General features: G+C 42.9%; 2 protein-coding genes across 2 annotated transcripts in view; both read left to right on the plus strand.

Moving 5' to 3' along the window:
* Positions 1-9,702, plus strand: part of mta2 (metastasis associated 1 family, member 2) — a 31,631-nt gene extending 21,929 nt beyond the window's left edge. The window contains exons 6-18 of the mRNA XM_028038546.1: positions 21-138; positions 540-642; positions 1,083-1,182; positions 2,271-2,459; positions 2,541-2,615; positions 2,709-2,767; positions 2,850-2,950; positions 5,771-5,910; positions 5,988-6,216; positions 6,295-6,384; positions 6,931-7,049; positions 7,137-7,279; positions 8,222-9,702. Of these exons, the coding sequence (XP_027894347.1) occupies positions 21-138; positions 540-642; positions 1,083-1,182; positions 2,271-2,459; positions 2,541-2,615; positions 2,709-2,767; positions 2,850-2,950; positions 5,771-5,910; positions 5,988-6,216; positions 6,295-6,384; positions 6,931-7,049; positions 7,137-7,279; positions 8,222-8,375 (1,620 nt within the window). The 3' untranslated portion in view covers positions 8,376-9,702. The remainder of the gene's footprint in view (positions 1-20; positions 139-539; positions 643-1,082; positions 1,183-2,270; positions 2,460-2,540; positions 2,616-2,708; positions 2,768-2,849; positions 2,951-5,770; positions 5,911-5,987; positions 6,217-6,294; positions 6,385-6,930; positions 7,050-7,136; positions 7,280-8,221) is intronic.
* Positions 9,703-11,840: 2,138 nt separating this feature from the next.
* cth1 (cysteine three histidine 1) lies at positions 11,841-13,960 on the plus strand. The gene is made up of 2 exons (XM_028038570.1): positions 11,841-11,982; positions 12,749-13,960. The coding sequence occupies exons 1-2, from the start codon at positions 11,851-11,853 to the stop codon at positions 13,679-13,681; spliced, it is 1,065 nt and encodes a 354-aa protein (XP_027894371.1). The 5' UTR covers positions 11,841-11,850; the 3' UTR covers positions 13,682-13,960.
* The last annotated feature ends 587 nt before the right edge of the window (positions 13,961-14,547 follow it).

Genomic DNA, 14,547 nt, shown 5'->3' on the forward strand with positions numbered 1-14,547 from the left:
CTTCAACATTTCCTGTCCAGGACTGTTTCTTCTACTCGCTGGTGTTTGACCCTGTCCAGAAGACGCTGCTGGCAGATCAGGGGGAGATCCGGGTGGGCTCTAAATACCAGGCAGAGATTCCTGACAAACTCACTGAAGGTTTGTTTCCTTTAACACTGTGAAAGACAGATGTTTTTATTTTCCTGTGACATCAGATTAAAGTTTTTCTTGTTGTAAATCTTTTAGGATTATTAAAATTTGTTCTGTTTTCAAAATGCCAGAATAATGAGACACAATGTTTTTACTTTGGTTTAAATTCAGAAGTTTACATCTATTTCTTAGCAGTTGGTAGCATTCCTCAAGCTTCTTTCAGTAGTTAACTGGAGTTCTGGCCCATTACCCTTACTGGTAGAACTGGGTCAGGTCACTCACACACACCTTTCAGATCTACTTGGGTTCTCTGGGACAGATGTCCTGTGATGGACACTCTGTCCTTAAGCCACTCGTAGCTGATTTGGTGTCTTGATTAGCATTGAACTTTTTGTCCATCTGTGTCTCAGATGAAGTTGACACCCGTGTCCAGGAGAAGATGGAAACTAAAGTTTGGGACCCCAGCAACCAGCTGAAGGACGCCCAGATTGACCAGTTCCTTGTTGTTGCAAGGTAACACTTCTCCACCATCTGCCACCCTGCTGATAGAACCTGTTGCCATGGCAACTTCCAAGCAAACTTCCATCAATTGGAGTCAGAGTTTAGCCTGTAGCATTAGCTGTCAGTGTAAAGCAGTGCAGATCAGACTGCTATGTCCCAATGAACATGTAGAGAGAATGGCATCTGTCATATCAGAACATGTATTTAACCAACGGGCGAAAAGGGCACTGCTGCTTGATTTATCATCTCTATGCTTCTCTTATTTGGTTTGTTTACATCTAGAGAAACTGTTTGATTCTGGGGAATCCCTTACAGGTGTCAATTATAGTACATCAGCCAAATGCTCCCTCTAGTGGCTGTTTGATGAAGTGTACGCAGAGGAACACCAGAAGCAGTAGAGCAGTATGTCAGGGTGTGATGGGTGTGTGTGTGTGTGTGTGTGTGTGTTTCAGAGCTGTGGGGACGTTCGCCCGGGCCTTGGACTGCAGCAGCTCCATCCGTCAGCCCAGCCTCCACATGAGTGCAGCTGCAGCTTCCAGAGACATCACACTGGTTAGAGCCAAACCTGCACACACACACACACTCTTTGCAAACCCTGCAGTCCAACCTGCACATAGACTGTTTCCCTGTGGAACATGAGGTTTCAACAGAGATTACTGGAACTAAGTCTTATGTTCCAGTAATCTAGTAATGCATGTGAAAGAAAGTTTATTTCCAGCCTACTTCACTTTTTCCATATTGTCACCTTCATAAAATAATGGCCAAAGTAAAACCAAATAAAAAATCAGCACCTCTTTTCTTCTCAAAGATGTTTTAGGGGCAAAAAATCGCTTTTTAGCAAAAAATTACTTGGGCCATTATTTTAGGAAGCTGACAATATTACACACAGTACCCCTTAATGCCAACGGGAAAAGTTATTCAAAGTAAATTATTATAACAAATAAAAACTTAACAGATCCCATGTACAGAAGTATGTCCAACCTCTCCTGTGGCAGCCGTGTCTGTTGGAAGTTAGGACCATTTCTCTTAGCATTTGTCCAGCTCCACCAGGCTGGTGGAATGTCGGTACTTGCCCTTCTTCAGAAGCTTCAGTCAGATTCAGATCTGGCTCTGGCTCAGCTGCAGTTGGTGCCCTGGATGGATGGTTGTCCTGCATCCATCCTTGCTTCAGAGACAGGAAGCATCCATCCTGTCTCTGAGGTCTACAGGCAGCTGCTTTGATTTCCTTCTTGACTTATGCTCCAACACACACTCAGCTGTGGAACTTTAATATAGTCAGCTGCGTGAATTTCCTGTCCGACTGCCAGAGTCTAGCACAGGCAGAATCCAGTTAAGCTGCAGAAACATGTAAAGGATGATCAGAGGACATGGGAGGCACCTGAGCTCAGCTTGGAGCTTCATGGAAAAGGTTGTGAATACTTTTTAACATGTGATTTCTTTGATTTTTATTCACTTTTAAAAATCTAAAATCCTAAAATCTCCACATCCTGAAGGACTTCTCCATGGCAAAATCCACTCATGTCTGCGTGTGTGTGTGTGCACGCGCTTGCGTGAGCAACGGGTGTGTGTGTGCGCACGGGTATAGCTTAGTGCAACAGAAAGCTGTAGTAATGACGTCCTAATGTTCTCTGTCGTGTTAGTTCCATGCCATGGACACATTGCAGAAGAACAACTACGACCTGGCCAGGGCCATGTCCACGCTGGTCCCTCAGGGGGGCCCAGTGCTCTGCCGGGACGAGATGGAGGAGTGGAGTGCCTCGGAGGCCATGTTGTTTGAGGAGGCTCTGGAGAAATATGGCAAAGACTTCAACGACATCCGTCAGGACTTTGTGAGCTCTCCTGTCTGATTGCAGTGTGATTTGCAGAAATCTACTGAGGTAACTAACGATTTATTGTTTCCTGATCACCAGCTGCCCTGGAAATCTCTGGCCAGTGTAGTCCAGTTTTACTACATGTGGAAGACTACCGACCGCTACATCCAGCAGGTCTGTCTTCAGCTAGTCACACAACAGAAAGACACCTGAAACACGAGTTCATCCTTCATGTGGATGTTTACCAACCATGAATGTTTTCCTCAGAAACGACTAAAGGCAGCAGAGGCAGACAGCAAGCTCAAACAGGTCTACATCCCCACTTAGTGAGTATCAGCTGCTACACACAGCATCTGCTTCCAGCTCCAACCTTCTCGCAATAACTCCCTGCTTTTCTGTGTGCTCCAGTACCAAACCCAACCCCAATCAGATCATGATGCCAGGCAGCAAGCCCGGCCTGAACGGAGCCACAGGCTTCCAGAAGGGACTGAGCTGTGAGAGCTGTCACAGTAAGAGGACACACACACACACACACACCTCCCACCCTGATCCTCCAAGACGCTCTGACACATTTAGTCATGCTACAACCACAAACTGCATTGGATTTTCTGTAGCAGAGCAGCTCAAAGTAGTGAATTACTGAAGTGGAACTGAATGGACGTCTATTTACACACCACCATTCAAGGACAGGGTCATCTAACGGGCTTTACAGGACATCAAAGGAAACGCACAAAGAAAATGGCCAAATTTAGACCTATTGCAAAAACAAAGCAATTGTTTGTTTCAAACATTTCATTAGTTTGATCAAAAACTGCTGTTTGATCAAAAACTGCTGTAAACAAGATTGTCTTCAGTCCTGATTTAAAGGGGTCCACAGTTTCTGAACATTTCAGGTTTTCAGGGAGTTTGTTCTGCATCAGAGGAGCAGAAAAACTTAGGATGAATTCTCACCAGCCCGGTAATTTAACTCCAGTCTATCTGCCTTGAAATCTGCTTCGTTTTCAGAGGTGTGAATATGTAACCAAACTCTGATACAAACCAAAGTGTCTGTGTCTTCTTCAGAGGTTTTCATGTTGTTTTCTTTTGTGATTGTTGGTGTAGCACCACCACAGGTAAGGAGGGGAACAGATTGTCCAAAGGATTTGGTTGGTTTGACTCAGTGCAGTGTGAAAGTTTTCTACAGCCGCTAAAAATGGAACAAATGTTGTCAGCATGGGTCACCTTTCCCGCCACTCGGAGTCCACTCAGTGCTTCATGGACAAGCAGCAGAATTTTAGGATCTATTCTTTGGCAAACAGAAAGTTGGTGCAGTGATCTGAGAGCTGGTTCTGGAATGATCCAGTTTCCTGATGTTGGTCAGCAGCTTTTTAGATGAGCTGCAGAAACCGGTAAAGACACTGTTGCAGAAATCTAACCTACTGAATGTAAAAATCTGCAGCAGGTTTACAGTATCCTGATTGGACAGGAAGCCGTGAGGCTGTCTGATATTTCCTCTTTGTAGACGATGAGCTTGTGGTTGTAATGGGACAAAATGTGAAAAGTTCCATTGCATCGAAAGCATTTTTTATTAGAGACGCACCAATAAAATATTCTCAGCTAATCAGCCATTTGAAAGAAGGTTTGTTTCAGTTTATTTTTACATGTTTGTAGGCCTGTCACGATAGCAAATTTTGCTGAACGATTAATTGTCTCAAAAATTATTGCGATAAACGATAATATTGTTTGAAGACCTTTTTACACTGAAAATGATGTAATAACGCATGCGATTTCTTGCCAAAGTTAGATACACTTTATTTTCGAAAGAACACTAAACACTGGAACTGGTAAACAAAATAAACAAAACAACCAAAAACAAAAATAAAATGGATTCTCAGTCTCCATTAACAAAAAATGTACTGGAAAAAAAAAACTAAACATAAAGCCAAAGTGTAAATAAATACTGCATTCAACCAAAAGAGTGCAGATTATGAAGTCTGTTTATTATGTTGCCCTTCAGTAATAATTAGATTTAAATAGAGAAGATGGGCACATCGACTACCTGATGCAATAGTTCACACTACATGATTTTTTGCTCCTATTTTTCCCCTTAAGACAATCTTAGCACGTTGGTCGTTCTAAGATTGTGGTGTGTTACGGTAGATTGTCGTTGCCGCTCTGATCCAAATCAGAGGTTTTTCCCCGACTGGGATCTTTAACGCAGCCTGTTGAATGTGACAGGTAGCCAATCAGAAAGCTCGGATTCTCCTTCGTGTTTTCTGAGGGGAAATTACGGAGAGGAATCCCAAACAGCTGACACGGCAACCCGGAGATGATATGTGGAAACAACATTAATGTTTATTCAACATGCAAAGAATATAGAAATGACAAGGGGAGGAGTTGGAGCGAAACCGGTAACTTTTCAGCTGTTCTTCCTTAACGTGACGTAAATAGGTTATAATGATTTTCATTCAGTCAGAACTGACACTAGCCACATACATTGCAGGTAGATTGTAGTAAAGCATTGATTAATGCCTGGTTTTAAAATTAGTTCACTGGACTTGTAGCCATTATTTTGTGCCCATTGTTGGACACCACACGGCAGGAACGAACCCGATGGAACCGTTATACCTAGGATTTCTGTCGGCTAATGTGTGATCTGTCAGGTTTTGAAAATGGGCCGACAATCGGCTGACAGCTCTAAGATCGTGTCGTGTGCGCTGGGCTTTACACTAAGGAAATGAGGAAGGGGGGGTCAGTGGAGAGCACCGGAGTTGAGCCTTTTTTCATTCAGTGTCATTAACAGAAAGAGGTAAAGGCCGGAAGAGACGATAATGTCGATAATTAAAATGACGTTGGTAGTTTTAATTTATCGTACAATTAATTGATTTATGGTTTATCGCGACAGGCCTACATGTTTGACTAAGGTAGTCAACCTTTTGCTTTTGTCAGTTTCAGTTTCTTTATTATTTATTTTCCATTGGCTGTTCTACTCCTAATTGCACTGACTGAACAATTTCAGTTGGGTTGTTTTTACATGTTTAATTAAGCTTGTGAAGCTATTGGTGTATTTCAGGCTGCTGTACTTGTGCAGAGTTATTACATAAATTTATACATCAGTACATTTATGTCTGTGTTTTAAAAACATTTTAAGTCAGTTCAGCTGTTTTTCTGTATCGGCTGACACTAAATCTCAGATGTCGGTATCGAAAGTGAAAAAAGTGAATCAGGTCATCCCTGTTTTTTACTAAGCAGTGTGATACAAAAGCTGCTGTAAAGTTTCTGCTTCACTGCTCTCTAATCATCTTCTGGCTGAAGTATTTCCCTCTAACCTGGAGCTCCTGTCTCACCAGCGGCCCAGTCTCCTCAGTGGTACGCCTGGGGCCCCCCAAACATGCAGTGCAGACTATGTGCTTCTTGTTGGATCTACTGGAAGAAGTATGGCGGTCTGAAGACCCCCACTCAGCTGGAGGGAGCAGCTAGAGCCGGCTCTGTAAGGGAATCACATTGCTTGTTAAACCTCCTCAGGAAGTGTTTCGCATCTTCATCTTCTTTGCACTTTGTGAGCAGGAGTCGGGCTCTCGCAGTCACATGACCCGCCAGGAGGTCCAGGGTATGTCACCGTTCACTCGCAACGAGGGCCGAGCCAAGCTGCTGGCCAAGAACCGGCAGACCTTCATCCTGCAGACCACCAAGCTGACCCGCATCGCACGGCGGGTGTGTGAGGACATCCTGCAGCCCCGCCGCGCCGCGCGCAGACCCTACGCCTCCATCAACGCCAACGCCGTCAAGGCTGAGTGTATGAATACACACCTCTGCAGGGTTCACACTGACAAATGTGTGTTTCTGACATCGGTCTGAATGTTTGTTTCCTCAGGTATGATCAGGCTGCCTAAAGCCACTAAGTCTCCGTTAAAGAGCAAGGTGATACCTCGACAGTCTCTGGCCACTATAGTGAAGGATTTAGGTGAGTCATGGCACCAGGACATAAAATATCATTTTGCTTTTGCATAAAACGTAGTTCTTTATGTTTCCAGCTGGGTTTGGAGTTTGTGCCACATAGAACTCTGGAATCAGTTCAGCCTGAACAGACCCATATTTAAACCAGTTACATTTTTAGATTACCTTTCTGTTTGTTAAAAACACAGTGATCGTTCCAGTGGTTAACATTATAATCTGTATGGGAGAGGATCAGGGCCACTGGGGAAAACAAATCTTGATTAAACTTTAATCTCAGAATTCTGACTGGTTTTTTTTCTCAGAATCATAATTACATACGTTTACAGACTATCGTGTAAATTTTGCCTTAATTCTCAAATTTGGGACAGTGTGGATAAAGTTCAGTGGCTTTCAGTCCTCTTTTATACATTTATTTGATGTCTTTTAATAAATATTTTTCTTGCATCTCTGTGGTCTAGCAGGAAAGTGTGTGATTGGCCTGTGTTGACCCCTGCTGTGGCCCCTGCTGTTCCCTGGATGTGTGCGGCTGATCTTGTTCTTGTTGTCTCTGCAGCCATCTCAGCTCCTCTGAAGCTGAAAGCCTCCAGAGGTCCTCCAACACCCATCAACAGGAACCAGGCCAGTCAGCCTCGAGTGGCCCAAAGCCTGCTGGGAAAGAGAGGCTTTGAATCAGTCAGTGTTTCTCACGGTGCTGTTAGCATGACGGATACATGTTCAGTGTTAGTCTGCTTAACTCTTTCTTCTTGTACTGGGTGACAGGCGACAGGGGTGCCCTACCCAGCCAATGGGAGGCCGTACACATCAGGCATGAGAACCACGTCCCAGTCGGTCATCAAGCGGCAGAAGGTCAGCCAGGGAGAAGCTCCCAATCCTGTGGTGTTTGTGGCCACCAAGGACACCAGGTAAACGTCACAGCTGATTGGTGTCAGAACCACAGGTCAGCCTTTTACTGACCGCCTGGTAAAGAAAAGTGGGATATTTAACTTGAGTTCATTTATTCACTGGAGGAAAATCTCATGGTAAGAAAAAAAACGGTTTGATTCCAGTGTCTCATAACTTCTTGATAGTAATCTATGATTTTCCAATTTTCTAAGGTGAAAAACAACTGGCTACAAAGCTTAACAGCCAGTTGTTTCCCTAAATTTCTAAAATCTCTAAATTTATTACCTATGTTTCCATCCAACTGTCATGCGAAATTTGAACAAACTTTTAAAATGCTGATCGGACATGTTTCCATCTAATTTGGAATGTATCAAAGCTCACTTTCATCAGATGTTGACATGGCTGTAAAAAACAGGAAGTAGAAGTTGCTAACTAACACGAACCACACATCTCAGGACAAATTGAGAGAGTCCTCTGCTTATTTCTGGAGGTTTGGACTTAGAAATTTTTCAGGTCAGCCAGGGAGATGGGAACCAGTTCACTAAGATTACCTGGGAAATGTTTCCATCTCCTCTCCAAAACCACCGCAAGCAAATGTAAGAACATTTTACGAAATTGAGGAGGTTATTTAGAATTTTGCTGTTTCCATTAAACTTTTCTAATGCAATACCTCACAATGTGCATAAGAAATGCTTTGGAAGCGCAGCTATTTCAGAGGACTTCATCATCGACAGAGTGGGATTATGCATCTGCACTGTTGTAAGGTTTTCACCCATTTTGTGTGCTAAGTAATCTGGTCACCATGGTAGCTTGAATTATAGAGATAATGAAAGTTTCATCAGTATTACACCAATAATTAGAGGTTGGCCACTATATGCTGCTATTTGTGTGAGGAGCTGAATGTTTTCCTGGTGAGAGATCAGACTCCTGTTGGTAACCTGCTGCTGCTCTGGTTCCACCAGGGCTCTGAGGAAACACCTGACCCAGTCAGAGATGCGCCGGGCGGCAAGGAAACCTCACTTGCTGGTCCGGATCAAGCTGCCGCCCCCACCCCGCACCCTGGCCATGCCGCTGCTCCCCTCCAGCACCAGCGAGCCCATCGTCCTGGAAGACTGAAGCCTGGTGGGGGGTGTTTTAATGGGACATGGGGCTGGGGAGGGAACCGCTGAGGGTTTGTGCTCTGGCTCTGACTTCCAGGCAGCACACATTGCCATAAAGTACTCTGATCTTTCCTGTTTTCTTTAGTTTTTGTTTCCTTGTTTTTCTCCCTAAACATGTCTTGTTCAGCACACACACACACACGCAAGAAGCACCCCCAAACACACACAGATGACAGAATATTTTTTCTTATTTAAAATAAAAAGCAGCTCCACATTTCCATGCTCTCACTCCCAGGATTTGTAATTTTTATCATAAATCCTGGATTATTAAACAGCCCGTTTTAATTACGTTTTACAAATGTATAATTTTAATTCTGTTATTTCTCACCTCAAAACAGTGATAATGATGAAGCACATTTTGAGTTTCTTCTGCATCTGGTATGTTTTTGTAAATAGATTTCTCTCCATGTCAGCCTGCTGCTGAGTGCAGCGGACAGCTGTTCAGTCCAAGCGATCTGTCGTTGTTTCAGTTTGATCCGACGTTCGGCTTCCCATCAAAGGAACGGTCTGAGCTGGGCTCGTTGGTAACTGCGTCACCTGCCGCATTGTTAGTTTAGCTGTTAGGTTGTCGACTTCAGGTGGACAAGAGATCCAAAAAGAGCATCACCGTTAACCCCTCACATAACATCAGATTGAATAATGCTGATTTTTTATGCAACCTGTCATCTTCTAAAAAGATTAAGCAGCAATAAAAAAAAAAAAATTATTTTATTTTTTTTATTTTTAGAATGTTGATCAGGAAGTTCTTCATGTGGCTTTAAGTCTCTTCTGAACAGAAGCCAAGTTTCTGATTGGGATTCGGGTGTTTCGGTGACCACCACCTCTACGTTTTTATCTCCCCAGTTTGTCTTATTCAAAGGGCGAACGCTGAAAGGAAGTTGTTCATTGCTATTTGAGTATTATTGAAATATCCACGGTATCTGGGTATTTCACCGGTTTTACATGTTTGGTCCCAATGTGGACTAAGTTTTATTCAAAAACTAAAAAAAGTCTAGAGTGTAGCTTGTACAAAGCCATGTAAATTAAAAAAGATTGGCTCCTTTTATAAAAGAAAAAAAAGTGGAAAGTAACTGCTTTTCCATAATGGTGGAGATTGCTCTAACATGCACAAACATGTCCACAAACAAGTTGGGGAGGGGCGACTTTCAGAAGGAACAGGGGCTGATTTTTGTAAAAGGAGAGACTAACATGCCACAATAAAAACTTTTCTCAAGTGTTTTTTTTTTTATTCCGTCTGTATCCTTAAATGTATCTTGTTAAGAAAAATAAAGATTTTCTTTTTCTTTGTGTTCAGACCTGCTTTAATCACAGCTGGTTTTCTCTTCATCTGGTAGCCATACATTTTTACCACTGTGTCAAGCTTAACTGTTGCTTTGTAATTCTTTACTGCAGCATTGAAAACTCCCCCGCAGAGGTTTGTGATGCTGCATGTTATATTACTGATCCAGTACCTAGTAAAACACAGGGCCAGGATCACAGATACGATTTATTATATAAGTTTGATATATCATCAAACTTCTCACCTTAAGTGTTGGTGTGTTTTTTCCTTTCAGTCATTTTGTTAATACCTGGAGCAAAATTTGGACGAAGTGTCTACAAATTAACGACGGACGCAATAGAAAAACAAATCGATGTGCTTTTTTTTCTGAACAAAGTGGAAGAAATTATGATGCGAGAGCAAATCAAAAATGAAATGCTTTTTGAGATTCAATACAAAATAACATTTCAAGGGGGAATCTGAAACATATAGTATTGATCTTATTGATCTGATACAGACTTGTTATCAGTTTATCCTTAAATCCGTCCACCAGTACTCACCAGAGAAAACTTCATTAGCTATTTTGTGTTGGTGGGTAGAATATCGGCCATGTTCTGTTATACAGTTCTGATGAAGGATTCTCTTTAGACAGAGAAACTACTCTCCTATATGCATAGTAGGATATTGATTATCTATGACATTCCCATAGATAAACAGCTACTCCCTGATTAATCTCCTTCCACACTTGTCTCCACCTACTCCAACTCTCATTAACTCTGCCCGGTCTAGATCAGGGGTTTGCAATCTTTACAGTCCGAAGATTTTTTTTTTTTTTGTCTTGGCTAGTGCTGAAATAAAATTGAGTTGCACAAAACATACATAATCCTTCAAAGTCGGAGAGCTCAGTTACCTACAAGTTCTCCAGTCAGCTCACCTGCTTCCCAAGTCACAGTGGGTTGAATGCTTCAATCACTTCATCTGCGTTCTCAAACATCAACATCTCTGCAGACCCCACACATCCTGGACAAAAACATTTCAGACTTTTACCTGAAGCGCTATTTACAAAACCAGAGACAGTTTCTTTCCCCAGGAGGTCTCTGATCAACACTAAACGGTCAGATTAATACCATCCATAATTAATTAATGCATATCTGCATGAATTTAAAGTATGGCTAATAGCGTAACGGATGTTATTTTCAAATGGTACTTTTAGTCTGACAAATAAGTCTCATCATAAAGCATATTTCAGTTTTCTGAATATGACTAAGTCCTGATTGATATAGTAAAGCAGCTGCAATATGTATAAATAAGCAGGATGAAAGAATGATGATCTCAGCTTTGAGTTAAACTGCTTCACTGCAGTGAAAGTAGCAGATCATCTTGTGAGGATGTCTACCGGACTCCATCTGGAGTTTTTTCCAAAGGACATCTCACAGGAGGGAGGTCCAGGAATGTCCTAGAAGTCATGGGAAGGACTGTGTCCCTTCTCGCCAGGAGACATTGTGGTAGGAGTTATGACCAGCTGGATTATGATGTTGGAGAGACAGCTGTCTGGGTTTCTGAGCTTTCTCTTTTTGTTTTGTTGTAGTTTCACCAGGTTACTCAAATCCACTTTACAACTATCAGGATTTTAAAAACATGCTTTCCTTAATTTTTTTTTCAGAGTTCACCTAATCGGATTGATACAAGATAGAATTCATCAGGAGTGACTCATTTAAATAATTTAGACTTAATCTTGGACTTATGTTAATGATCCTCAAAAACATGACAGTGAAACTGGCAATGAATGTCATCGCTGGGCCTCCGGAGCATACACAAAAACACAAGTGTGTCCATAGTTACATATTACATAAATATACAAATAATATATTGCTATGTAACTTAGCTTTTTCAGACGTCTTTAGGGAAAACAAAGTTTTTAAGTTCACATTCATGAACTACTTTAAGAAAACTGAAATAGAAAAGCTGAATAAGAAAATAGACTTGTTTTCTTTTTTCATATGGACTTCTTTGTGTCTTTAATAAAGCTGAAGATAATTATAATGATGCTGAAACACCACCAGAAAAGGTTCTTGGTGGAAACTTTTTCTGATCGCAATGGTCCGTCAGGATGACGCTGTTGGGACGTGATTGGCTGCTGGACTTCTGCACACCTGATGTTCATTTAGCATGAATGCAGGAGGTGAGCACTTATTTAAAAGACAAACTCAGGCTGGGAGTTGAAGTCATCCAGGTTTTTTTTCCTCCAGATGTTGCCCTGTACCACTGCCACCACTCACAAGTAGCGTTTGCAGTCATGTTTGAGGTAAGACTGGGCCTTGATCAGCTGATGGTGTTGGAAACTTGAGATTTAGCTTTAGACTTCATCTTCATAATTGGTTTGTGTTTGTGGAACACAGAAGGATTTTCCACAACTTTCCCTATACTCCTGGACCAGATTAGCAATTGCTAAACTATTTAATATCAGATGTTTGCACAAGTATTTGGGTTCATCAATTTACTGCTGTTTGGGTGACTTCTTTAGTGCACATGAAGCTGAAGGGTTTCTGCCTAACCTTCAGTTGGTGGCTGGAATTGGGTTGCCATACCCTGATCGTATAAATCAAGTGTCAGTTGTTTCCAAGCAGGTGCTTGGAAACACCTCAACAACTGACACTGAAACAACAGTGTCAGTTGTACGCTTGCATGTACTCAGAAAATGATGACCAAGGTGACGCTGCATGGTTAGTCAGTCCTGAGAAGCCAGTATCCTGCATGGCCTGTTAGCAGGCTAGTGCAGAACTTTGACATGCTGAGGTGTCAAAGTCCATTTGAATCGGCTGTGTTTGAGCAGAGACTTAATTAAACCAGTAGGACTCTGTCCCTAGAGGACTGGAGCTGGACACCCAGGACTTGACTGAGTACTTTTGTCTCTGGGAAGGCTGCATTTTGACTTTTGGGCTGGTGATTCTTGGCCTGTATAGTTGAACTTGAATACATTTTGTCTAGCAGACATGCATCATTTTCAAGTCTAAGACCTTCCAAAGTGTGGATGGGTGTTGTAATGTTTTACTGTCTCCTATCTATTCTAGAATAGCAGCAATGACCTGTTCCTGCCATCCTCTCAAGATAAAGACCTGGTAGACAACCTGCTGTACAGTGACGACTCAGAGGTTGCTCGTGCTGGCTTCTCCCAGACCAAAGCCCTGTTACCCCTGGTGGAGCCCCCTTCTTCTCCCCTTGTCCCTTGGGTCTGCTCCACTCGCTATAAGACAGCCCTGTGCACCAGCTATGCAGCCAGTGGTTTCTGTAAATACGCTGAACGCTGCCAGTTTGCTCACGGCCTCCGTGAGCTCCACGTGCCTTGCCGCCACCCCAAGTACAAGACTGAGCTTTGTCGCAACTACCACACCGCAGGCTACTGCTTCTATGGAGGTCGCTGCCTGTTTGTCCACAGCCCCACAGAGATGCGGCAGATCCAACGCCACCGTAAGAACATTCCCTGTCGCAAGTTCCTTGCCAATGGGGTCTGTCCCTTTGGCAAGCGCTGTAACTTCCTGCATGTTGAGGATGGGGTGTTGACGGGTGAGTCTCCAGCTGCTGCTTTGGACCCCAACTCACCTGCCCCTACCGACCAGATTCAACCCCAGCATAAGGCGTGGAGGCCTCGGGGTGCGCTTTGCCACACCTTCAGCTCTTTTGGTTTCTGCCTCTACGGTACAAGCTGCTGCTTTCAGCATGGACTCCCCAGCAAAATCAAGACTGCTGACCTCAGCCAAGGACAGTTCCTGTCTCCCCAGCCAACCCCAGGCACTGCAGGTTTACCTTCAATCTCATCCAATGGGTCAACCTCTTCCTCTACATCAACCTCCCCTCTTCCTGCCCCATCCCCAGAGGTCATGGTCCACAATGCCTTCACTTTCTCCAGCCATCACCTGAATGACCTCCTGCTGCCCCTGGCTATCCATCTGCAGCAGCTAGAGAGCAGCAAGGCCCAGGAGGTCTGGGACAGCAGGGCACTTTGAGTTGATGTAGTTCAAATTAGAATTTACATGAGCACTGGGAACATTTTTATTTTCTTTAGTTTTTAATTCCCTTTAAAGGAGGCTGTCTGTACATGTACTTTTTTGTTTTAAACACAAGTTGTTTGACTTGATGACCAGCAGGTCAAAGAGCTGGAACTGTTCAGTGTCTCTGAACAGGAAGTCCTCCAGCTTTGAGGGTAATTTAACTTTTTAACTGTGGTACTTGAACCATGAGCTGCATAAATGAACTGTTGTAAATAAAACAAATTTTAACAATCACTTCAGCGCTTTGTGGCTTGTGCTGTGTAATGGTTTGGAAGTCCAGTCTGTGTGGAAAATTAGCAACTTTTGCTACAGTCTACAAAGCAGAAGCTTGTCTGTGCTGTAATGGAGCTACTTTGGACTTCTTGGCAGGTCTGGTTTCATAAAATGAAGCTGAAACGGTCTACTTAAAAGTTGGGTTTAAAAAAACATTAAAGTAAACTGGGATCTTTTCCACAGGACTGTCCTGAACTCAAAAAATCTTAACTGTTTTATAAGCGCACATGCCCTTAAACTAATTTACCCTTCCAGTTCAAGCATTGCATCTTTGGAGTCTTCCTGTCTTTAGTCCAGGCATGTGGCAGAAACTGAAGGTTGTTGCATGCAGAACAAAACGGATACAGCTTCATAACAGTCTCTATGCTTTTGGAACTGTAGGGGGAGCTGGACTGGGCTTAATGGCAATGAACCAGAGAGATGTACGCATGGTAGGAAATTGTTCTGAGTTACTGAAATGAAATGAAAATGGATTCCTGGGTTTAATGTACAAGGTTTACCGTCATGGTTCGGGGAATTAAAGTGTTTCATGGATTTGAGAAACTGTA

The sequence above is a fragment of the Xiphophorus couchianus genome, chromosome 14, assembly GCF_001444195.1.
Source record: "Xiphophorus couchianus chromosome 14, X_couchianus-1.0, whole genome shotgun sequence".
NCBI lineage: Eukaryota > Metazoa > Chordata > Actinopteri > Cyprinodontiformes > Poeciliidae > Xiphophorus > Xiphophorus couchianus.